The 25,066-nt window shown below is 39.4% G+C and overlaps 1 protein-coding gene across 5 annotated transcripts in view; it reads left to right on the plus strand.

Annotated features, from left to right (window-relative positions):
• The window catches only part of LOC141791353 (roundabout homolog 1-like), a 126,719-nt gene that overhangs the window by 32,421 nt on the left and 69,232 nt on the right, over positions 1-25,066 (plus strand). For all 5 annotated transcript variants that reach the window (XM_074671731.1, XM_074671733.1, XM_074671732.1 and 2 more), the window contains one exon: positions 9,392-9,718. In XM_074671731.1, the coding sequence (XP_074527832.1) occupies positions 9,392-9,718 (327 nt within the window). The remainder of the gene's footprint in view (positions 1-9,391; positions 9,719-25,066) is intronic.

The raw sequence follows: 25,066 nt of genomic DNA on the forward strand, positions 1-25,066 counted from the left end.
GTTTGATTCGATGCCATGTTTCAATCAATCAAACATTTTAAAGAGGTGATATTTCGGGATTACATCAAAGTGTTTGAGATTTAAAGTGAAAATCTGTAAAACTTATCGAAACATCCATAGATTTCCCCCTTTTTGGATGTGAGATGGGAGGGGGTAGAAAAACAAACACCATAGTGTTTCATTGACTTCCTGATAGATTCCTTCTCCAGTTTGTGTCCTGCTGACCTACTTGGCTCACATGTTTATCGAGCACCAGTTATGTTCATGGTCCCTGTCTGCCTCGGGGACTTAATTGCTTGTTACCTTCCCACTGGAGCATTTAACAGCTGGCAGCCTGGGGCAGGTTTTGGTTTTTACTAATTTTGTATCACTGTAATGTTAAGATGGGTGGAATCTCAGTATTTAGGTCAGAACTTCATTAAATAAACTCAAAAGCACAAAAAAAAATTAACCAAATTCTACATAAAATGTCCTCAAAGTTTTTTGAAGCTCCTATGAGGACTTTTTTTTAAAGTTATGAAAAATTATATCTTATATTTTTTTTATTTTTTACCTACAAAATTAAATAACACTCAAAGTCAAAAAATCAATTGTAAATATAATAGTGATAAATCAGTGTCAGGTGACATGAAAACACCTTCATTCATGATAACCACGACAATAATTCTTGTTAGGTATATATATGAAAAAAATAATTAATACATATATTATTGTTAAGTGACTCACTATTAAACTGTATATATATATATATATATATATATATATATATATATATATATATATATATATATATATATATATATATATATATATATATATATATATATACATTTTGCTGCTTTGTCACATTTTATGAAAGATAATCATCTTTCTTGCTATTGGCCAGAAAAAAAACAAGCTTTCAGTGGATATTTATCTGCAATTTTCTTGAAGGAATGATGCTTTTCTCATTTTGTGTGAATGAAAAAATAAGTCACGTTGTGTGTGACTATGGGATTTGTCACGCTCCTTTTATTTCTATATTGTGAGTTGAATAAGCTCACAAACCTATTCCTCCTGCATTTCCTCTCAGCTGGCAATCTCGCCCTGAACATCTGTGCTGCAGCAGGGAGGTGTTATCATGTCCATGACCTTGACTCTCCTGTCTGCAGACTGCCTCATTGAACATTGTGTTGTTAGACAGATGGCAGCAGAGAAAGAGAAACCCTGATTTACAGCATTGTAATTAAAGTGTTCATAACCCCCATGTGATTAAAATCACCTTTGCAAACACACAATAAGACGATAAGATATATCAGCACGCTGACAGAGAAAGAGAGTGGTTATACACACCTTGTCCTGGCCACACACAGACACACAAACACACTCACATTCCTTCCCCCACATACTTGAGTGAATGACAGTGTTCAACTGTTCTACTTAATTGTAGTTTATACAGCCTGAGAAAGAATGTCAGGCATTTATTGGTTGCCTGTGTTTTACTTTGCAAATGAATGAGTGTGTCTGTATGTTTGGGGTAGGTGTCTCCAAGAGATGAGCAGCAAATCGTTTATTTATCAATGAGTCAGTTTTTGTGTGTCATGATTTTTTTTCTTTGCTGAATGGATAAAATTGTGTTGAAACTTGTGTTTTTGTTGTCATAACAAATATTTAATTAGATTGATATCTCTAAGATATCTGTTGGATTGATGGAGCTGTGTCCTTGGCTGTATGATCTGAGCTGTACACCTGCATGATTATGATTGGACGTTACTAGCTGCACAGCTGTGAATGAGCAAATCCTTTAATGCAGTCTGATCCATCAGAAATAAGACCTGAGCATTTCTGGCTACATTTACTGAAATTAACAGGTCAATTTATGATATCTTGTCTACATATTTAACAAATCAGGTGTATTTATCTCTCAAAGCCAATTCTATGTAGTTCCAGGTCTGTATTAGTCAGAACTTGGCCATTGATAAAGGGATTTTTCTACTTATTACATGACATTCTTGTGTAATCAGATATGCACAGATATGTAAAAAAAATCCCCAGCAAACTCTTGCATAACATCTTCCACTTCTTGTCACTGTAAAACTGTGCAGCTGGGAGTTCAGTGTCAGGGCGTCAGATGGCTGTCTCGTCTGGGCCTGTGAAGTGTATTTTGGGATGGAAATGCTGACAGCACTTGTTTCTTATTCAGACACAAGACTCATTCTTCAGGACTGATTTGAGCTTAATCCACTATTTTGTGTAAATGAGACTTATTATGCTGTGTGAAAAGTGCCAACATCATCTGACTCTTGCCAGTCCGTCTAATTTAAACTGACATTTTTCATTTCCAACAGCCTCAGAAGTTTACTTTGCCTCACCCCTCTGTGCTATTTTTGTCTTCAGTTTCTTAGTTTTGCGTGTCACGTCTGTCACTCAATTGCTCTTAAAGCCTCTAAATCCTTATGTTGTCACACTTAAGTCTGTTCTCTTTATATCTTCCATGTCGACCCGGCCTTGAGTAGTTGTCTATTTAAACATGTGGTGTCATTTGACTTACAAGAGTTCTGCTGTGAACTCTGAAGCTTCTGGAAATCTTTGCTTCACCATTAAAAGTGTGGACTTTGATCCCACAGAAACCAAACGACTTAAACAGACCGAAACAAAGGGCTTTCCTTAACAAGACATAGCCGTTCGGTTTATTGCACACCCTTAAGCCTCCCACAAAACCTGCCTGCCGCTGTGAGCCTGCTTCTCCTTCCAGAGTGGCGTTGGCACTTGAGCACAGGTAATCCCACAGCACTGCAGGTGGAGATTTACCTTTTCCACCAGTGTGGCTTTGGTAGGCTTGGTGTCAGAGTCAGCGAGCAAGCTGATTGTGTCGAACAGCTGCTGGCAGCGCCAAAGGGTGACAGTCTCCTGCATTCTTTGCTGATAAATGTCAGCCACTTATTTTCTTGTTCTCCCTTTGTTGGGAAGAACACAAAGACAGTTTGTGCATTATTTTAAGCAACTTCAAACCCAAATCTACAATAGACTTTTTTTTATTGCATAATTTTAGTCTTATGTGCACAATAGCATCTAAAAGTCTCAAAAATAAATCAAGTTGCACAATATTGTGATTTTAGTGCTTGTGAACTTTCACAGTTGGTTGCTGTTATGCTCAGATTTTTGTAACGCATTCAACCATGTGACCTGATCAAAGGAGAAACCCACAAAGCATCTATTCAACTGTTTACAGGCAGAGCTGACCTCGCCTGCATGCTGGGTATTTAAGGCTACAGTTAAGTTGTCGACTGCAGTTATATTTCATGGCGGTAGGGGATTTTTTATGTCGTAATGCGCCAAGTGAGAACAAAGTGACATCTTAGATTACTTTGCATGTCTGTGCTACAAGTGCTATAAAGTATTGAAGTGTACTAAAGTGTTTAACATTTGATTCTGAGTGGTCAAAGCCACCATAACACTTGAGCTAAATAATATATCCCAGGGACAACCAGGGAGTCTCACACATTATAGAGCCTATGACTTCAGCCCAGTTTGCTCATAACCTGGCAAAATTTTGCAGTCTTCAATGGAATCAGCAAAAAGAAAAAAAAAAAACATGGAGGAAAACTAGCAAGGGATGTTAAATCACCATTAGTGAAATAGATGTCAACCCAAGGGCAAACAGATTTGAAATAACACAGACTGCAATGTTGTATCAGCTTTTGAAAACTAGAGGACTGGCTAAATTCAAGTACAATGCTGTAAAAGAATGTTGCAAAGAAGAGAAGATCTTACTTTGGTGCTGCTGTTATTTCTGCAAACAGAAAAATGCAGATTGAAACTGTTTTGCATTACCACACGCTCACTATACATTATATCTAACTGAATAAATTTTCCTGCTCTTGCTTTGTCTTCTGATGACTTGGATGCCTTAGTCATGCTGGGTAAAGCAAACAAGGCATCAATCAAAACTTTAGACATGACTTCCACGAAGTCACTACTTACTATCTAGACGTATCATCTAGTAGTGCTGCAAATTGTGTTAATTCTACATAGTGGACTCATTGTTTCCCATATTGCATCATGAAAAGTAGTATACAACTGGCCCCTGGCCTCTAATCTAGTAATATGTACCATCATGCATTGCAGTTTAAAGAAAAAAAACATCACAATGTCTGATGTTAATCCTGATTCTTATTCCACTCAAAGGATTTGAATTTGAGTGAAAACCAACACAGAAAAGTTGATTTTTTGCTGAGATGTGTACCAAAATGATATAGAAGTAAGGATTTATTTTGGGTGAAAAGGCCCAAGTTTTGGCAGAAAACATTTATGTGTTATCTTTCTTTATGCCTGCTTTTTATGGTATTTGCCTTTGTGTGCACTCTGTTGTACTGTTAATCTTCTATTCAGATGTATTTTGTGACCTCTCATCTTTAAGTCGCTACCTAAAAATAGAAAATAGGCTCAATATATATGTGGATTACATTTGTTACGACTGAAGTTAAAGTTATTTTTCGATAAATCTCTGACCAGCGTTGAGCCAGACTGACGTCATTGTTCATCATTTACAGAGAAGGCAATTCAGAAGGTTTATTTTTTATTGTGCTTGCTATCAAGCTCATTATAAGGTCCATTACATCCAACTCACCATGTAGGGAGTAGGCAGCAGGGATTTGGTTAGTGCTTTTGGACACAGCCACGGCCAGAACAGGGGAAAGAGCTGATTGTGGGCTGATTGTGAGCTCTATGTTTTGATAACTGTTCAGTGCTTAAGAGTGTTAAGTTCACTCAGATTTTCATGCATGCACACTCCAAGACTCCTCACTTTTTATCACATATGCTGTTTTTACTGTTTCCAGCCAGACTCTCTGAGGCTTCCAGAAGTCATTTTGAAGTCTTTTGAGTGAGTGAGTTGAAAACTGTAACCCAACCTCTTTGTGATGCCATAGAAACATGTGCATGTGTGTGTATCCATGTATCTGTCAGCCTGTGTGAAGAGCTTTTCCTTTGTAAAGGGTTTTTGTTTTCATGCAGCGCTGACAGCTAGTGCAGCCTTACAGCAGCAAGCTAATTTGATTGTGATATTTGATACTTTCCCTGTATATTTCTTTGGTTTGAATCCAAACAGCCACAGTAGCCTCCTTTCATGCACCCTAAATACATACAGTATTGTACTGTAAATGACACTGGGGTAGGTCGATCCAAGACCACCGACGTTGCAGTAAATTACACTCATATTTGTCACTTGCTGTTATTACATTCCCTGAGCTGATGATTTGTTGTTTTAAAGCCCATACCTCCCCTCTTTATCACCTTCCTATTTCCTCCCATAATTTCAACCCTCATACCCTGTTTCCTCTATTACGTATTCGCTGAACCATCTTGAATGAAAACAAAACACCAAAGTACTCAAGCCTTCTTCTTCTTTTTGCTGCACATTTTAGCCGATTCTCTAGAGACCCAGTTGTGAAGAAAACAGACTCTTTTTCCACCTCCTTTCTTACAGACAAAGACAAAACACAGACATGCTCCTTTCTCTTTTGCTACTCTTCACTCCTCTTTTCTGTCTAGATCTTCACAAGACAAGACAACTTCCTCAGGGATGACTGACAGGAAAATAAAAAACAACATATTTGTAGTGGCACAGGTGTTACAAATGACCTTTGCCATGTATGTATGTACTCTATTGTGCACCTGCGTATGGGGTTTTGCATACTGATTGTGTGCTGGCTGCTGGCCCTTTGCAGATAAAGCACAGTCTTCTGAGGGCCCACTTGTGGCTGGCTGATATTGCCTTCCAGTAATGCCAGGGAGCTTAGGGAGCCACATGGACCCTGAGGCATCAGACCAACACAATTAGGAAAGAAATGCAGTGTTTGTGTCCATGGGCAACATTGTCCACCTTGTTTATATTGTTCTGCTGTAGCTTTAAAGGTGTAGACAGTGTGTTAAATTGTACTTAAATGAAATGTTTTATTCTGCCCACAGGAGCATGAGTGGTTTTACTGCTCGTATCTTTTTGCTTTTCCTGTTTAGACTTTAAATTTGATTTTCCCCATGAAATGATGTAGACACTTTCAGTGTAAATGTGGTGGGCAATTTCCTTACACTTTATTTATTTTTACTACAGTTCTGGGGTCTTGCTGAAAAAGCCTGCCTTTGTGTTCCTACCTTAGCCATTGTGTTTTATTTGCTTTCAGGGACAGAAATGTTAGCTGCTCTTTCAATCCAGTGCTTTGGTGCATATATCTGTGTTGCTTGTAAGATAAACTATGATGATCCCCTAACACTCCTCTTATAAACTGTGTGTTTTTTAATGCATTGCTGTTACTTGCAGCATTTCCAAATACGCTCAAAAGAAATGAAAGTCACATTATTGTTACTATCTGTGTTAGCATGCTAAACAAAGAGGGTCACCAAAGCTTTGCCAAAGAGGCTAATAAGCTAATAGCATACTACCTTTAGCATTTTAAGCAAGACATGGCTTTCTCTAGAAAGCTGATTTTTCTACTGCTATTAGGGATGGGTACCTTTCACATTTGAAACGATACCGTGCTGATGCCTGATACCTTGCAGTCGGTACCGGTACTCAATGGTACCAATTTTGTGTACTTTTTTGTAATGAAGTGGTATAAAATATACATTTATTTAATAATAAAGCATGTTTTTTTTAACTTTACATATTTATTCTTCAACATATAACCTTGCAATGCTGTGTTAATGTCCAACATGGACTTTAGCCTACTCTTCTTCTCCCTTACAATCACAAGGATGCATTTCAGTACCTAAACATGGTAACGTTTAATTTTATGTGAATCATACTGTCGACAGAACTCGTCGGTACCTATAAAAGTACCTTATTCTGTACCCATCCCTGACTGCGATTCAACTTTTTTCTAAAGAAGGGGAAAAAAAGTTCGATTATTTTTTTCAAATATAAATTTTATTTAGATAAAATCTTGAAAAATATATGTAAAGACTTCTCTCAAGCTAGCTAGTTCAAGTGTATCTGAGATTTTTTTCCCTTTTTCCAAGTAAAAGTTATTTCACTAAAGACTCACTAATAACTAATCTCTGCAGAACTCAGTGAATATTAAGACTGGGAATACAAAATAAGCAATGCACTAGCTTCAAGTGATTTAAAGCTATGTTGACATTGTATAAACATTTTTCTAGCTTTGGGCAGCAGCATAGCTGCAATAGCCTCGTGTGACATGAGCACTGTACTGGCTCCAAGCAACGTTAGCACTGCAGAATGTCCCCTACCATCACCAGGTCACAGCATAAGTAATTTAACCAAGAACATTTTTAAAAACCTCATTCAAATTAATGATAAGAAAAAACAACAACAATAAAAAAAATTAAGAACCAAAATTTCCAGTTAATTTTTAGAATTTTTTTTAAGAAAACCCTCCAGAAATTTACTGGAAATTTCCCACCCCTTTGCAACCTTACTCTGTGCTAGCATTAATAAAGTGTCCAATTTTACATTTAGTTCTGGTTAGGGTGCTTTCTTGTGGATAACTACCTGTTTTTCAAACTTCAACATTTTGACATTTTGTTTGTCATTAGCATGGACTTAAGGCAAGATTGACAACTTAATGGTTTTGAAGGGAAAGGAGGCTGGAGAAGAAAATAATAACAACTTGATAAAATGTCATTGCCAGGTAGTGGGAGGGCTAATTTGTGCAGTCTACATTTCTCTGACTGCTGCCAAACTGTTTCTGAGGAGCTCCTTGTGAAAAACTTAAATAAATTGTGTTGAGTCTGATATGGTATGTTAAAATACTTTTGGTCTAAGTACTGCATTCGTGTTCTACCTGTTTAAGAATATCCCATTGTGCTTTATAATCCCCTGGAATCAACAGTAAATGTAGATTTGTACCAAAGCACCATGTGGATCAAGTTCTTCCCCTTCTCACAATGTGTGAGGCGTTATCTATCTGGCTAAACACTTGTCTGTGTGGGATTTATTGGTTGCAGCGGGAGTGTAGGAGCTCATCACTCTGTAGCACGCTGGTGATTATCTGCTTTACAGGGCCATTGGCACATTAAAGCGTGACCGGCTGAAGGCTGCTTTAGCTAGTGTTTGCAGCAGCATGAAAGGCCAGGAAAGTGTTCCCACAGCAATAAAACAGGTAAACAGCAGTTGCATGGCTCACATTAATGCCACATTTCCTTCAGCCCTTCCTGTCTCTCCTAATTCAATGTCTGTACTGTGTTGTAAGGGTAAGTTTTGCTTTCTGGTTCAGGGTTTAAGGTGACTTTAAATTTGCAATGAAAATTCCTGTGTCTGTTTCTTCATTTTTACAATTCTGGATAAGCAAAAGACGGAGAAAGAGTAGGATTAAAAGTTGGCTGGTGTGACTGTGTAGTGGGTGAGGAAGAGATGGGGAATGTAGGCTGTATCAGGCTTTGCAGTTGTGTACCTAGATCTCATTATGTAGGTGCGCTTTGTCCTTTGCCTCACAGGGACTCATTGTTGCTCAGTCTCTTTCAAAGGTGCAGCGTGATTGACATCTCAACAATGTATGAGGTATTAGGGGCGATTGTGTGCTTGTAAGTGTGTGAGTATATTTGGGGGTATTGATTTGTGTTTCTATGGCTGCTTTAAGGATTTCAGACACAGTGGTGAAATTGGCTCCAAATGGGGAACATGTATGGGAGAATAAATGAATGTGCTCTGCAGCAGAGCAGAGGGGGGTTTGAGGGATGGCTCATTTTGAACAGTGGGCTTTTCTCTCTATTTTCTGATGCTACCCTGACACTACATGAAGTCATATGATTTAATTCCCTGTCTTATTAAAATTCCCTTGCTATTGGTGTGCTGTGAGAAAGGACATAATACACTGAATGCCATCTCTGTACAGTAAAGCTTTAAAGCAGGAGTTTTAAACAAATTCAAGACAGATGTATACTTGACTCAGTGAACATGGGCATTGTCTATGGCACTGTGTTGGTGGAGGCACAGATAACACTTTAATCCCTTTATGATTCAGCCTTGAAGCGGTAAATAAACTTCTTTGCGATACGTGTTTTGAGGCTAGACATGTTCTGAAAGATATTACTTCCTGATGATTTTACATGTCAGCACTGTTGTTTCTAATTTACAATGCCCTGTGGGGTTCCAACTGCTGAAACAAAAACAAAACATTTTATGAGCGACATGCAATTGTGTTGTAATTATATTGTCAAACTGGATTATTGTTAATATGAGGCACTTGCACAGGAATAATAATGTGCCATGTCTAATTCCTTTAGAGCTGCTGCTGTTTTGATTAGTACTACTCTTTATTGCATGGCTGGATTATTTGAGGAAATTTTCCTTGGATCTTTGTGTTATTACTTTGATATAAATAGGACCTCTCATATATCTAATAAGGCTGAGAGTAATCCTGTTGTTTGTTTTTACACCCTTCTTCCTCTCTAGGGTCTCGTCTTCGCCAGGAAGACTCCCCTCCCCGCATTGTGGAGCACCCCTCTGACCTCATTGTGTCCAAAGGGGAACCAGCCACTCTCAACTGCAAGGCAGAGGGCCGCCCGTACCCTACGGTGGAATGGTACAAAGATGGGGAGCGCGTCGAGACGGATCGCGACAATCCCCGCTCCCACCGCATGCTGCTGCCCACCGGCTCACTCTTCTTCCTACGCATCGTCCACGGGCGCAGGAGCAAACCTGATGATGGCAGCTACGTGTGCGTGGCCCGAAACTATCTAGGCCAGGCTATCAGTCACAACGCATCGCTGGAAGTAGCCAGTAAGTCTTGTTGGTCTGTGTGTTGGTGTCAAAAGCTCCAGTAAAAATGATGATGCACCACACATGCAAACACAGTTCTTCAGTGATGTTTATACCTTAGTTAAAACACCTGAAATATAAATACCAACAGTTGTTTACAGAGAGTGCTCAACCCTTTGCCAAGAATTCCCAATATGCTATCTCTCACACCCAGGCACAACACACAGATATCCAGATAATATTTGTCCGAGCTCTTTCAAACACTTTAATTGATTTCACAACCTGTCAAAGTGCCTGATGAAAGCAGGGATTAAAATATTGATCTTCAAAGAAATTAAGCGGGTTCATGGAAATGTCAAAGTATGGGGAAGAAAAACCTTGATAACACCTTCAAGTTTCCTGCATTGAAATCTTGAAACTGAGAAAACAAGAGTTAATAAACAAATAAAAAAATAATTAATAAAACTGTTCAATCGCAGAATCTGCAAAAATGAAAAAGTAAAGTATTGTGAAAAGAAAAAAAAAGGTCATCACAATGGTAGTGCTTTAAGGCCTGTGGGAGGCAGTAAATAAAACTGAGTTCCTATGGCTACAACTAAGGAAAGCTGCACAGTGAACTAAGCTACCTGGCTAACAGTAGCCTTGGTGGTTATTTTTTGATGTTGACTAATCTATTGATTATTTTTTTGATTAGTCAATTAATCACGATTATTTTGTAGTTCAACCTAATTTGGCCTTTAAAATGTGCAGACCTCTAAAATTCAACTTGTGTGTTGCGCTTTCAGTGCATTTACCCAGAGTTAGGTTCTTGCCTCTGATAGGTCAGCCCTGTGTCATGTGAGCAGGTAACAGGAAAATTAAGTTGTTATTGGCAGTATTGTTTGGTAAGACCGCTTATTAGTGACTTTGGGCTTGTTTTCTAATGTTTAGTTGCTTATTGGAGCTTGCTTTGCTCTCTGTATGATCCCGCCTGACTCTCTCCCAGCTCTCCATGCCAACACGTTTAGTTTCTTTTCTTTACATGCACTACTACAGCTTTGCTCATGCGCAGTCTGCCCTGAAAAACTGTTTAAAAAGGAGAGCAAAGACTCTTTAAATCTCGTTATCAGGCGCTAGACACCCAGAGCTGTCAGGCTGTCCAAGCCGGAGATGTAGAGCCTCCATCAGCACGCATCGCCATTGGGGTGCGAAGATATTTCCTCTTGAATATTCCTCATGTATGAACTTAGTGATCTTTTTCCATAAAAGTATCCAATAATGTGGTGCCTCATGCAGTAAACTAAAGTTACAGATGAGCATTTACCACCTGGTATTTCATTTCACCATATGACAACATCAATAAAAACAATAATACGACACATTGACTGTTAATATTTGCATCAATGAATTTTTATAGTTGTTGTAGTGGATTGTGTGGACTAATCGTTGCAGCCCTACATTGCATATATTGTCTTGTTGGATTTGTACTTTTGCGTCTTTTATGTACACTGGATAGTTGCTCTTGCATTTGTTTCAACTCTCTATGGCACATTTAGTCTTTCAACTTGTTTTGGACCTTTGTGCTCTGAAATTTGAAAACCCTCTTTCACCAGTTTTCTTGCTGAACTTGTCCCTTGTCAGCCACTGTAGCTTTCAAAGTTTCAAATCAGCCAACTGATTTGATTATACAGCCAACAATGCATTCAACTCCAAACCCTGTCTTATTTGTTACTTTTGTTCCAGTATGGGTCATTTTATGGTTGAGGGACAGGTGGATGTTGATTATGCAACCCACCTGTCAGACATACAGCAGCTGTGTCTCCCCTTTGGTCCTCAGATTTAAACAAGTGCTGAGTGTGCTACAAACAGGTGACGGTGTGAACCCGCTGAATCGCAGGATTGCTAGTGTCAAGTGTGTGGTGTTGCCAGTTAAACAGCCTTTCACTGCAGTATATCTCACATAGGTATCTGTTGCAAACCAAACATGTGTGTGTGTGTGTTAGTTAAAGTGATGGAATGAAGCCTGTAGAGAAGCAGACAGAGGGCAGGGGGCAAAGGTCAAGGTATACGACCATCAGAATAGCAAATGGCTTGTGAATCCCAAAGGAGCACAGGTTCTGCAGCCCAGAAAACTTGTATTTAGCAACCAACATGGGGGAAGAGTGAACTGAAAGATGGAAGTGTTGGTGACAAGGGTTAACATCCACATCCACGCCCTCACACACTGCAAGTCTCCTCTCTATTTCCTGCACATCTCCCTTCTCGGCTCAGCTGTGTCAGCTTTCATGACTCTACCTAGACCCAGTCTCCAGGGCTGATAGTTTGCCAAGGTTTCAGAATAATAACACCATTCTTGTATGTGTGTCACCTTTTGAATTATAATGACAAAGATGGTCAAACGGTATCTGGGTATTGCAGAATCAGCACTCCAACCCTGAGGAAGCTCAAGCCTCCGGGGGCATTGCTCAGAGTTCTCTAAATTTACTGTCAGGTTTTAAGGTCGAGGGAGGGAGGGAGGGGAACACAGAGAGGACTTGTTGGAGCTGTCTGGATGAGTTATGTCTCCCTGTTTCATCCTTCAGGGGTCGCACAGATTCATGGGTCACCCTGGGGCTGGGTTGTAAAACAGAACCCCCTTTGGCAAGTGCTGCTGAGTTAAGAAGTGCAGGAGTGGACTCAGAAGCTGGGCAGTGTTCAAAGAAGCATTGACCTCATCCCGTCAATAGACCAGCAACTGAGATCATTTGTCTTGAATTGTCAAGGTGATATTTGTGACTGTTGCAGAGGGTTTGTGTAGCTCAAAGATTGATTTAGCTGAAGGGAACAGGTTGTAAAATGTGTATTTGGAATTTGATGCAGCTAATTTGAACAGTTTGATAAGCAGCTCACACTTTCACATGGGCTGTGTTCCCATTATGAATTAATTGATGTGTTTGTCAATCAAAAACCACCAAGGAAAAACAGAAAAAAAGAAAACTAATGGAATTCCTGTAATTGGGCAAAGTAGCGGATGGCAAAAATCTACTGGAATTAGGTATTTGAAGAGAGTCTGAACAGCTGTGCAATTATGATAATGTCATATGAGATGTTGCTAGATGCATCATGACACCTTTTCATTATTGAATTATAAGCACATTATAAATTGCTACCTGAGATTGACATGCTACCCTGTAATCGCAACCCAGAATTGGGAGGCCACACACACATTTTTATTATATGTATATAAAACTGAGGATAAAAGAGGAAAAATGTTTAACTTGCAACTCATCATTAAACACTTATCTCCCTTTTCTGCTGCACTGTGTAGGCTTTAAAGCGATGCAGTGCACTTACTTTCCGTGTATGTTCAGCTTGACAATTTTTATTATCATCAATTGGAAGCTGTAGAAATAATTTGTTGCTCTGCAGGATTTTAAATAAGTGTTTTAAAGTTTCTCCAAGTGACTGATGGAGTCCTAGTTGTGAACTATCTGGGCACCAAGAAACGAGTAATGCCTGCCACTAGGGGTGGGCGATATGGCCCATACAAAATTTATATCACAGTATTTTTCCTTCAAATTGTGATAACGATACTATATCGCAGTTTCCAACATGTAAAAAAGTGAAGTCTTTTCAAAACATGATTCTGACTCTGTTCTGTGTTATAAATACCTACCTAGCGGGTGGAAAATGGTTAATACTGTAATAGAAAAGGGCATTTGGCCACAATGTGCTTTTGGAAGAGAAAGTTATCCCATTTCAAGCTTGAAGTGCACGATGCTGGTGAGCAAACTGAGTCTGAGGAAAGAAGAATATTTCAAGAAAAAAGAAAATTTTTGCATTTAGTTCAAAAAGGGTGAGCAATTAACTAATAACATTTTGGAAGCCAAGAAATTTGTGAAAATTAACATAATTAACTAGTTTTTTTGTTCCATGAGTTTTCCTAAGTTTATGTTTTCTGAAGCCTGTAAGGTTGTCTAATGAAGCAGAAAGGTTTCTGAGCTTTCAGTCCTCTACACACTGCTGCTGTAATACAGACCGCTGTGGCATGAGACAGAACATTTTACTGACGTGATTTTTCCGTCGCTATCGTGTTTTTTCGGACAACAGACAGACACAGAGATACTGACCGATCGTTGGCAGTGATTTTGTGGTGTAAAGCTGCTTTGAGTGGTCCATGACTAGAAAAGCGCTATATAAGCTCAAGTCCATTTACCATTCTGACTGAAGGGTGAGAGTTCAGACTCAGAGCCTGAATCACAACCAAAAAAACAAAAACTTTTGAGGCAGTTGCTCATTCTACAGCTTTTATCAATCCAAGGTAGGATTAAGTGATACATCATTTAATGCTGTTTTAAGATATCTATTATCATCACTCACAAGGAGTAAAAGCAACAACCTGTCCCTGTGGAGCATCATGATGTGGCACTGGGCAGTGCTCAGGCTTCATCCTCAGAACAAGAGTCCATCTTTATTGGTCAAAACAGTGAAAACAAACTAGCTAGCAAACTAGCACAACGCTTGTTGTCTCTTTCCCATCAGCAGAAACACCTTCTGCTGACATGACAGCGGTCACTCCGTCCGAATGCACCTGAGCAGACTGGCTATTGTTGGAAAACGAGGTGCTTTTTCCCTCACCTTGTTTCCTGGTGTTCATTGATGAAAAAACCACAGTTTCACTTCTGCAGTTGAGCTTCCTGTTATGTATCCCTTAAACTTGCAGATTATAAAAATCACTGTTCCACATCTCAGTCTTCCTCATTTTAAAACTGAAAACACATCATTTATATGAAAAACACAAATCATACAAGTATAGTTCTTTGTCGCAGCTCAAAGCTAAATTCCTCATATTATGACTTTTATTTCTTTTTAGTTCTGAGTGATCTGTAGCCTCTCAGGAGCTTAAAATCATCTGTAAAGAAACTTGTTAATTTATGACCACACATGAGCACATATTGATAATATTTTAAGCACAAAGCACAAAGCACAAATACACAGGCTAGATATTCTAACACTATGTATGCCTAAACTCCGCCAAAGCTCTGCAAAACTCATATTTTTAGTTGGCACGTATTTTATCGATAACTAAAATAATCAAGAAATATATTGGTTTTAATGCTACAAGGGTATGAAACTCGTTAGACCGTAAAAATCCGTAATTTAGCCGCATTATTGGTCAAGCCGAAAAATGTAGCGGGTTATAACCTGCAATCTACGTTTCCAATTTGCTTCAAAATGTTTATTTTGATGCCACTACTTTTGTTAAAAATGTTTGTACCACATTTTAGGTTTTGAAGTTTGACCATAGACACTTACCTATAGCGATGTACAGCCTGTGTCCAAAACAGGGCAGCCGTCATCATGCACTCCAGCTGTTTTGCTTTCTGCACACGCTAAATGTTTACTTCGTCACGTCACTGACTCGGTGCTACTGGCTTCAAAGGTGTATATCCAGAATGGCTGTGGCAGAGAAGTGTCTCACGTTAGCAGAAATAAATCTCCCACTACATGGATTAACCACTACTTGGACTAGATTATGTGTAACAATGCTTTACTGCGGTAATAACGGTATTGCAAAATTCATTATGTGGCAACATATGATAACGGTGACGGTGATGAAACCAGTATACCGCCCACCCCTACTTGCAACAGGACTGTGTTTTGAAAACCAAACTATGGTATCCTAATCAGTGCATTGGAGAGCATGTCAATGGCACAAAGTACCATCTACAATTTATTCAATGGTAGATGGCACTGCAAGTGTCCTAATTATATGATGTAGTTAGACTATTCGATGATTGGTCTACTCTTTGCACCTGTCACTTCAGTAAACACTTCATAGTCATAGTTAATTTAGATAATTGCCTGTCTTGGATATCTTGTCACTTTAGATAAAATGAGGAGTTCATGACTCATCTACTTAAAGGATAACACTGCGGCACATTGACAAGAATCCCACAGAGCTTTAGACATTTGATCTCTCATCCACAAAGTAAATGTGAGCGCCACAAAGGAGAATTAATGACTTGTAGAACGTAAACTCAGTTTACTATACAATAATATTTTCAAACGCCCATGGGGCTTTATCTTAAGCAAGGTGGAGATGATGAAAAGTGTGGGGATGGCTGACAAAAGACAGGCTGACAGATGTGACGTGAAGGGAGCAGCGAAGGAGTGACAGAGACAGACGGGCGCAGGAGTGAGAGAAGAAGAAGTGTCTGTCCTTCAAGGCACAGAAGTGAAACTTGTTTGGAGAAAATTGAGGTGACGTGGTAGAGACAGTGACAGATGTAGTATGAGCTGGTGCCTGAAGCGTGACCACGGGGTTGGAATACTGTGCGATCACACACAACAAGCTCACAGATGCACACACACACACGCTAGACACACACACACACACACACACACACACACACACACACACACACACACACACACACACACACACACACACACACACACACACACACGCACGGACGAGCTGAACCTCTTTCTGATACCAGAGAATAGGAAATGTGGAAAGAAGGGGAAAGAAGACATATAACTTCATTCCTATCCAATAAATGTCACAGAAGACACTCAGCATATTTTTTTTCCAGCCTGCAGGGACCCTAGAGGACCCTGGGAAATGAACATATGTCCTATTGACCTCAGCCACTTGATTCAATCATGGAGCGCTTTATTGAGGTGAAGCCAAAGTCACAGCCTGTGTACTCAAAAGGTTATTGGATAGAAGACCTGTTTTTAGGTTCAGTAAGAGAGAAGAATAAATGGTATTCTTCAACTAATTGGACACTGCCATTTGCTGGAGGGAAGGGAGGCTCAAGGCAGAGCTTTAGGTTAAAACACAATGCTACAGTGATGAAGTAATGAGGCAGAGAGAAAGAAAACAATACATCCACAACACTACTCACATGTGAGTTTAGAGACTGAGATGCAGAGACCTGTTCCTTTCAATTAATGAAAACTGAGAATGTTTAGCCTGTTTTTACACATGGCACAACCACATCCTTCCTCTTATGCTTGGGATTACAAAAGTCTAACACTGGAAATGGGACAGATGCATGTTTGAAAAGGATTTAAACAACACTTTGTGAAAGATGCATCTGACATGCAAAGGTATGAAGGGTTATGATGTTGGTGTCATATCCCCTCCCCTATAAGACGCTGTTTTTTTATTTTTTTTATAATTTAGTCCTATAATCAAGCCTGGTTGTTGGACACAGGTAACTTAACTGAAAAAGGAAGGATGGAAAAATACCAACTAGCTATGAAATACAGTAAAATAAGCTTTCAGTTGCTTATTGCTTTCAGAACTATAATAGCATCTATTGAGGTTTGAAAGTCTATAAATGATTAATTGATCAGTCAAAAATTACTCAAAAAAGACATTTAAATGGGCATGTAATCGATTATTTCATTCATTGGGGCAATAATTACATTTTTCAATTTGTAGCTCAAGTGTATGTAAGACAGTGTTGTAAAAACATGTTCAAGTCTGGTGTAAGTCCTGACTCTCAGAACTTGGACTTGGGCACTGCACTAGTTCTGTACAGGTTCATCATCACCTTGTTTGAAATTCTAATGTAGGATGTATTTTACACTCCGTTAACATCTCAGGAGATAGATCCAAGTAAAGTCTAAATTATGACTTATGTGTTACACCAAGCTCTGAGTAGGTGTACAGTCCTCCATGAAACACCGGTTGTCATGGCTCATTGTTTTGAAAAATGGGATAACTTCCGGAGTATGAGGGATTTAGCTGTCTTTTCTTTTCTTTTCTTTTCTTTTCTTTTCTTTTCTTTTCTTTTCTTTTCTTTTCTTTTCTTTTCTTTTCTTTTCTTTTCTTTTCTTTTCTTTTCTTTTCTTTTCTTTTCTTTTCTTTTCTTTTCTTTTCACATGTACACCTTTTAATCCAAGTCAAATTACATGACTTAGAAATGTTTGATGACTTTGGTATATAATCCATTTTAGCTGCACATTAATAGAGAATGGTCTTGATGTAGGTTTTAGTTTAAAGTTTCACCACAGTATTGCTTTATTTCAATTCTTTGTTTTATAATACCTTTTTGCTACTGATAGCCAATCAATAGCAGTAAACAGATGTTTTTTTTTTTTTTGGTTTATTTATTTATTGCCCATTAGCTTGTTCAAAGTGAGATTTGTAATGCAGTGAGAGAACTTTTCACTGGTGTGTTTGTAAAAGCATCATTTCTGCAACAATATTTAAGTTAGTGTAACTCTACGAGCCTGACAACTTTATAGTAAAACCAAACATTGACACAGCTCAAGTTATGAACTAGCTAGTTCCAGCGTATAGTTCAGTCTGATTTTTGGATGCTCAGCTAATTTTTGAATAAGAAATTGCCCATTCTCTACATCTAGTTTTACCGTTGAAAATGTGTCAGTCAGCAGTGGTTGTAAGTTTGGCTGTGACTCAGATAATTGAACCTTGAGTTGAACCGGACTCAAGATTTTTCTCCTTGAACTTAAACTCGCACTAGGGGCTTGACTTATCTTTGACTTGAAGTTTAGTGACTTGAACTGATACAGGTTGAGTGCATGAAGCCATCTGTGTTGTGATTTCTTACACCATTGGTATAGCTTAGGACATTTAGTCATTTTGATGTTCTACAAAAATATACACACAAACAAAGTTGCTCTAAATCCCATAGAAATACTTGTTCAGAGCAACATGCACACCGGCACACATGGTACCATGGTAGAGAATGCTTTGCATTGAAGAGGAAGCATCCATCCATCCATCCATCCATTTTCTATACCGCTTAACCTGTTACAGGGTCGTGGGTGGCTGGAGCCTATCCCAGCAATCATTGGGCGAGAGGCAGGGTACACCCTGGACTGGTCGCCAGTCAATCGCAGGGCTGACACATAGACAGACAACCATGCACGCACACACTCACACCTAGGGACAATTTGGTGTGACCAATTAACCTGGTAAGCATGTTTTTAGACTGTGGGAGGAAGCCGGAGTACCCAGAGAGAACCCACGCATGCACGGGGAGAACATGCAAACTCCACACAGAAAGACCCACCGGCCGAGGTGGGGATTTGAACCGGTGACCTTCTTGCTGTGAGGCTGCAGCGCTAACCGTTGCACCACCGTGCAGCCCTTGAAGAGGAAGCATAAGATTGATATCAGATGCTCTAAGAAAGATGATCTTGCAACTGCACAGGTTTTTTCTGAACAGCCAACAAGATGTCTGTTAGTATGAATCTATTTGTGTATTCTGGCTAAACAAAAGATTATTGGTTTGTGAGTAAGAGTCAAAATAACCACTGCCAATTACGCAGAATAAACAAGCTTATTCTGGTTATTTGTGGACAAATCCACTTTAATTCCAGACCCTAACAGGCCCATGAAGAAGCAGCCTCTCTTCACTGCATTCACGTTTCATCCTCCTAAATGTATTCAGTTTTGTTTTCTTCTCATATCTTGAAACAAGAAAGCCAGTGGGAGCTGTGTGATGGTTTGTGGTAATCACATGAATGCATTAACATGACAGACATGCTCTCACTAACAACATACTCTCTGAAGTGGATCATGGGATATGCGCGGCTCAGTCAGACTGTGAGATTGACAGCTTAAGGTGGGACCTCTGGTCTCCTCAGCCTGTCCGCTCCTCTTTGATTGTAATATTATTCTGGAAGCAGAGCGAGCGCAGGAGACGTATGAAGCGGTGTGGAGAGAGACGGATTCTCAGAGGTCAGGTTCCCCCTCCGCCCGCCCCTATCCATTAACTAATGGCTCCTCACTTCAAATAGCTGTCACTGACAACTTCCTGCTGTAATCACTCTGGATAAACCGATAAAGGACTTTAAGTGGCAGTCGAGCGGTACATCTCAAGAAAAGTTGTCATTTCCCTCCATATGGATGAGTGGTGATATTATTTGATAGACAAACTCTTGTCACTTTGCAACTGCTCTCCATCCACAGCCACAAAGTCACATATCAGAGTTTATTCCCAATTGCCTGTGACAGCCTGCAAGAGCCGTGCTAGCCTCTTGTTCCTCATCCTGTTTTCCACTCCCTTGTTCTCTCCCCACGGTTAGATAAGTCAGTGAATAAGTATCACACTCTGGGGACAGCTGGTTTTTGTTTACAATGTGCAGACTGAAGCGAGTGCACTGCGAGTATTGTCTAAACAATTTTAGTCGCTATATTCCCCCAAGGCCGAGCGTTTCCAAGAGGCTGATTTGTGCCAGAGTGTCAGGACGGAGGGAGAGGGGAGAGTGTTTGGCTCGCAGCAACTCAGTGAGGGGGGAGTGGTGAGGAGCCCCTGATAGAGAACATATGGCTTCTGGGTGTGTGGCAATACTATATGGATGCAACTGTTCTTTAACTGTTCCTTTTGTGTGTCAGGACTGTTTATACATATTTCTGTCAACTCTTACTTTGACGGGATAGAACTGGTTTTCAAATCCCTTTGGCTGACTTCTTAATGATATCATTCATTTTTGCTCTCTTTGTCTTTTTTATACTCTTTCAAAATAAGCTTTCATTTCGCAGCTTTGTGGAGGAAATAAAACAAATGTTCAGCTTTATGTAGGAACCCTACAGGCACTGTAAATCTGCGCCGTTGAAGGTTCCTGTATATTACGGACATGTGCAGCCTTCTTTATTGGCCGTGTTTGTGTGTGTTTCACCCCCACTTTTTGTGCTTATCTTTGGAGAATATGTTGCTGACGAGGGGAGACAGGCGTGCCCCAGGGGAGAGAGGAGCAGCCTGGGAGAGTCAAATCAACAAATCTGTCTGAAGATAGACTTTTGTGTACAGTGTTCTCCTGTGTGCCCATATGCGAGTGACATTAAACATATGCTTTGGGTATCCATCCAATTTTCTTCTTTTCTTTGCTCAGCTCTGGTTGTTGCTGGGGAGATAGTGAGTGGCTCGGCCCATTTCCCCCCCAAAAAAACACAAAATCTTTTCCCGCTTAGCATTGGACCTCAGTGCTGGATGCATTTCCCTGCAGATTTTATCCATTTCCCAATCCAACCCCACTACTCGCTGTGTCAGGTTACTCTGATGTCATGTGCATTTTATTCACTCATTTGCTGATTTGTTTCATCGCAACAGAAACTTCCCCTGAGGGCTAAATAACCAGCACTCATGTACTTAGCTGCAGAAGTGTTTTCTAACAACTGAAATTAATTAACAGTGAAAACCCATCATCAAGTTACAACTCGCAGCAAATGGTGCACTGACATAAGCCGTGATACGTCTAGTGTGGCCTATATTTTACTTGCGAATTTGTCAGTGTGGAAGTATTAAAGGCTTACAGCATGGCTGAATAATCCTGCTGTCACTGAGAAAAGAGGGATGGTTGTGCGTTTTTCCAGATATTAGCCTTATCCATCCTCTGTCTGTCACTCCATAGCACCACAGCCAGAGCTGAACTAAGGGTTAATGCTGCCCTTCCTGGGGGCCAAAGGTTTGTCACTTTTTTACTTCAAACTCGCAGAAGTTTGAATTCATCAAAGCTTTTTCTGTTTTCTCTCAGTATCTGCTTTATGTGATATCACACTGCTTGAATAAGTTAACTGAGAGTATACCCCTTTTTTTTTAAATCAAGCCAAAGAAAACTCTGACAGTCCCTTCAGGGTGTGAAAATGAAAAATGAGCCCTCCCCAGATGTGCACTGTGTAATTCTAGATGTGGCTTGGCCATTGTTTTGTTGATGTTTATGATTAAAATGCCAACTGTTTAAGCTATCATTAAGCTAATCAAAATTCTTATGTGATCTTGTAAAAGCCAACACTTTGCTTTGTTCCTGCCAGCCATAATTAAACACTGGATGAATCCCAGAAAGCCACTGTGTATGGAAATGGAAGTGTGTTTAATGAAAAAAGTTAAAAAAGAACAGGTTTTGATGACTGAGCTTATATTTCCCTTCTTCTTTCAGCTTATAGAAGGGCTCTAGCTGTAGTGCACAACATATACGGAGCCTCTGATGTGCTATTTACACTCACACTGTTGTTGCCAGCTAATAGTAAGCTGGTATAAAGATATAGACAATATAAGTAGCTTTAACCATTTCAGTCCATTCCTGTGATGCTGCAATTTTGTTCACCAAAACACCTTATGAAGAATTCTAAACATCAGATTTTTTTTAATTAAGTCAAGTCAATTTACAGTTAAAGCTCAAGGATGCAAGTTATTATTATTATTTTTTTGTTTGTTTAAAAAACAGATAAATAAATAAATTGCTTGGTGAGTTAAACACACTGCATCCTCCATGAAACCCCCCAAAAGGGAAAAATTACCTACTCAAATATGACTGGCATACCTTAGTTAAAGTATAAAAACAGCCAAAGTTTAATGTTTAACATTTAATGTCCAAAGCTAGTATGCAGCTTTTCTGTCTAAAAAATGCAAAGACTCCAAAAAGGAGCCAGACCTTCATAACACTGGCATAACACTGGGAAAATTTGCAAGAGAAATGATGCTAGATGAGGGAGAGGGAGCAAGAACAAGAACAGGTGATGAGAGGAAAAATATGCACAGATATCATGGCGTAATGACACACAGGTGGATCTAATTAGGACAGGGTCGACTCAAGAGGAGCAGGTTTTGGTGAGATCCCTGTAATTTCAAGTGATACCTTTCACATCTTTTCCGATCTCGCTGTGGTCAGGGAAGGGAAGGGTGCTGAATTAGGTACTTTTATCAGTACCAACCATTTTCCATCTGCAGCACCCAAGTACCAATTCATATAGAATCAAATGGTGCCATCTTTAGGTACCTAAACGCATCCTTGTGACTGTGAGGGGGTGAAAGAGTAGGCAATTTTTCATGCTGGACATGAACACAGCAAGTTTATTATTGAGAAATAAATGTGTTAAATTAAAAAACTTTGAGATTTTGTTATCAAATAAATCAGTATTTATTGTCACATAAACGCACACAAAAGTTCTGGAAATGCTAATGTTGAGTACAGATACCAAATGCCAGGTACCAGGCATTGGTACTGTGTTGTTTCAAATGTGAAAGGTACCCATCCTTAAGTCAGGACGTTAAAAATAGAATAAATACACGTTAGATGTTCTGTGGCCGATGCTCTTGTCTGTCTTTGAAGGTCTTTAAAAAAACTGCTGTGTCTGTGTAATAGCCAGCTCAAATGTCCTTAAAGAAACATAAACATCAACTAAAACATCACTTTTTTTAATGTTGAGTTAGCTATGACAATAGTTACCACACTGCTGTTTGTTGCTAAATGAAAACAGTTCAGTCTGTTTTAGCAACCTGCATTACTCCCTTTGCTAGATTCAATATTCCATCAAACAAACATGAAAACAACATCTTCTCTGGCATGTTTCTGAACTGGTTATAAGCTACAAGAAAACACTCTCCTGATGTGCAACCACATACTATTTTAACAGCACACATTGCTCTACCTGAAAAAAATGTGATTGCTGTTGTATTATCAGCTAGATTTTGTCATCCAGCATTTGGTGTAAGTTGCTACGCACTAGCAGAAGGGAGGTGATGGATTTTGTACCAGTGGACGAGGTTCATCGAACTTCTTAAGACCCAAGCTTTTGTCTGTTTTTTTTAAATTTTTAATTCACCTTGCTATCTGGGATAAGTAAGACCTAATGATAACTAAACTTGGTCTTTGTACAGGAAGTTTGATAATTTGTGCTGTGAGTTCTCTATTAGTTGTTAGTTAGTAGTGTTATTGTACTTATATATGTTGTTTTTTCACTAAAACGGGTGTAATGTTGTGATTTCACCGAAAGATGACATGGACAGTGTCCCTAAATGTGGCTAATAGGTTAAAGTTAAAAAAATGAAGTATCATGAGTCTGAGAGGCAGAAATTTAATGTCCACATGTGTGGACGCTGGGTCTTAAGAGGTTGAAAAGCATCTACTCAAGTAACTGAAATTGGTATAGCTGAGAGTTAAAACAGTGTATCACCTGGGTAAGGAAACTGCTGGTATTGGAAATGATATAAAGTAAAAACATGTTGTGAACTTTTCATCAATCTGTTGAACATGTTAATGATGGAAAATGTTTAAAATCTGTAAATTTAAGAACCTTGCAGAGAAACCTAAGAGACATCATGCTGCATTTGATTCTCCGTTGGCACATACTGTGTTACAGACATTACAGAGAAGCAGTGAAAGGCATCAGGATGCAGAGCTGTGAGCTGCTGCTCATGCAGCAGTATAGTACATATTGTTTAAGCAGCATCGTTGCTACTACAAGCAGACATTCTAGTATGTTCTGCAGCAGGCTGTGGATGTGGTGATTGCAGCAGGATAGGGGACAAAGAGAAAGAGAGACAGAGGGGGAGAGGAGTGGTGCCTCGATGGAAAGCTGAATAATGAGATGAACAGCTCTAAAGCACTACAACCATTTCTGTGCCTGCCTGGCTGTCAGTTCTGCATCCAATACTTTCTGCCATTTTCCTCCTCCTCCTCCTCCTCTTCCTCCACCATATCCTTCTGGAGCTCCTCTTCATCTGTGTCCTGTGGGAATACTTTGGAATGTGCAGACAGGTTTTTGATGAAGCTCCTGTGGTTGAAGCTGCTTACAGAAGGCTTTGATGACCAGTGATCTGCTCCCCATTATTTGATATACACTATATACAAAATGTATGTGTGTGTGTCTTTGTAAGGTGCAGAGCGGAGAGAAGTAGATAGAAAAACAGGGCGTGTCTTTGTTTTTCATGCTGCTTTAAGTATTAGAAATGCATAAACATGTTAATACCAGAAATATAGAATATTTAGATTTAGACACAAATATGTCTTTAATGGAGCGCTGTTGCTTTAAGGGCTTTGTTTCTTCTACCTTTTATCTTCTGATCATCAACCCGCCTTTCATGATGTTGACATTGCAGAATACAAATAGCCTATTTCAATATTTTTCCAATTAATTGTGATGCTATGCAGGGATGTGGTAATAATTAATATTCACCATCTCTGTGTTTGCTTAGCTGGCAGCTCCTTTTCACACCCAGAAACTAAATTCCTTTTTTCAGTGTCATCAAGGTCTCACTTTTATTATGCCAGACAGAGACAGCGAGTTGAATCAGAGCCTCCTTCAGTTTACTACCTTGCAATCAAGTACGAGTGCCTACAAGCACCTTTACAGTACACGCTTACCGGTGTGCGCTCTCTGCTCCACTCAGTCTCTCAAATTTATGGAAGTGCATTATCTTCAAATGCCATAGAAAATGAAATGATGGAATATTTCATTATGCAAAACTCCCCCTTCCAATAAGGCCCTTCTCTGTTTGCCCGACCTAGCTCCATCTATGTTTTTTTTTTTTCTCTGTGGAAAACTCCCCTCACTTTCTCCCAGACTTCCCAAGGCTATAGCAGACATGTAACAAAGACACAAATGCAGACGGCATGTGATGAGAAAGCTGAGAGAGGAAGAAG

Source organism: Halichoeres trimaculatus, unplaced genomic scaffold, assembly GCF_033239565.1.
Source record: "Halichoeres trimaculatus isolate MK-OKI-2021-1 unplaced genomic scaffold, fHalTri1.1 fHalTri1_scaffold_6, whole genome shotgun sequence".
NCBI lineage: Eukaryota > Metazoa > Chordata > Actinopteri > Labriformes > Labridae > Halichoeres > Halichoeres trimaculatus.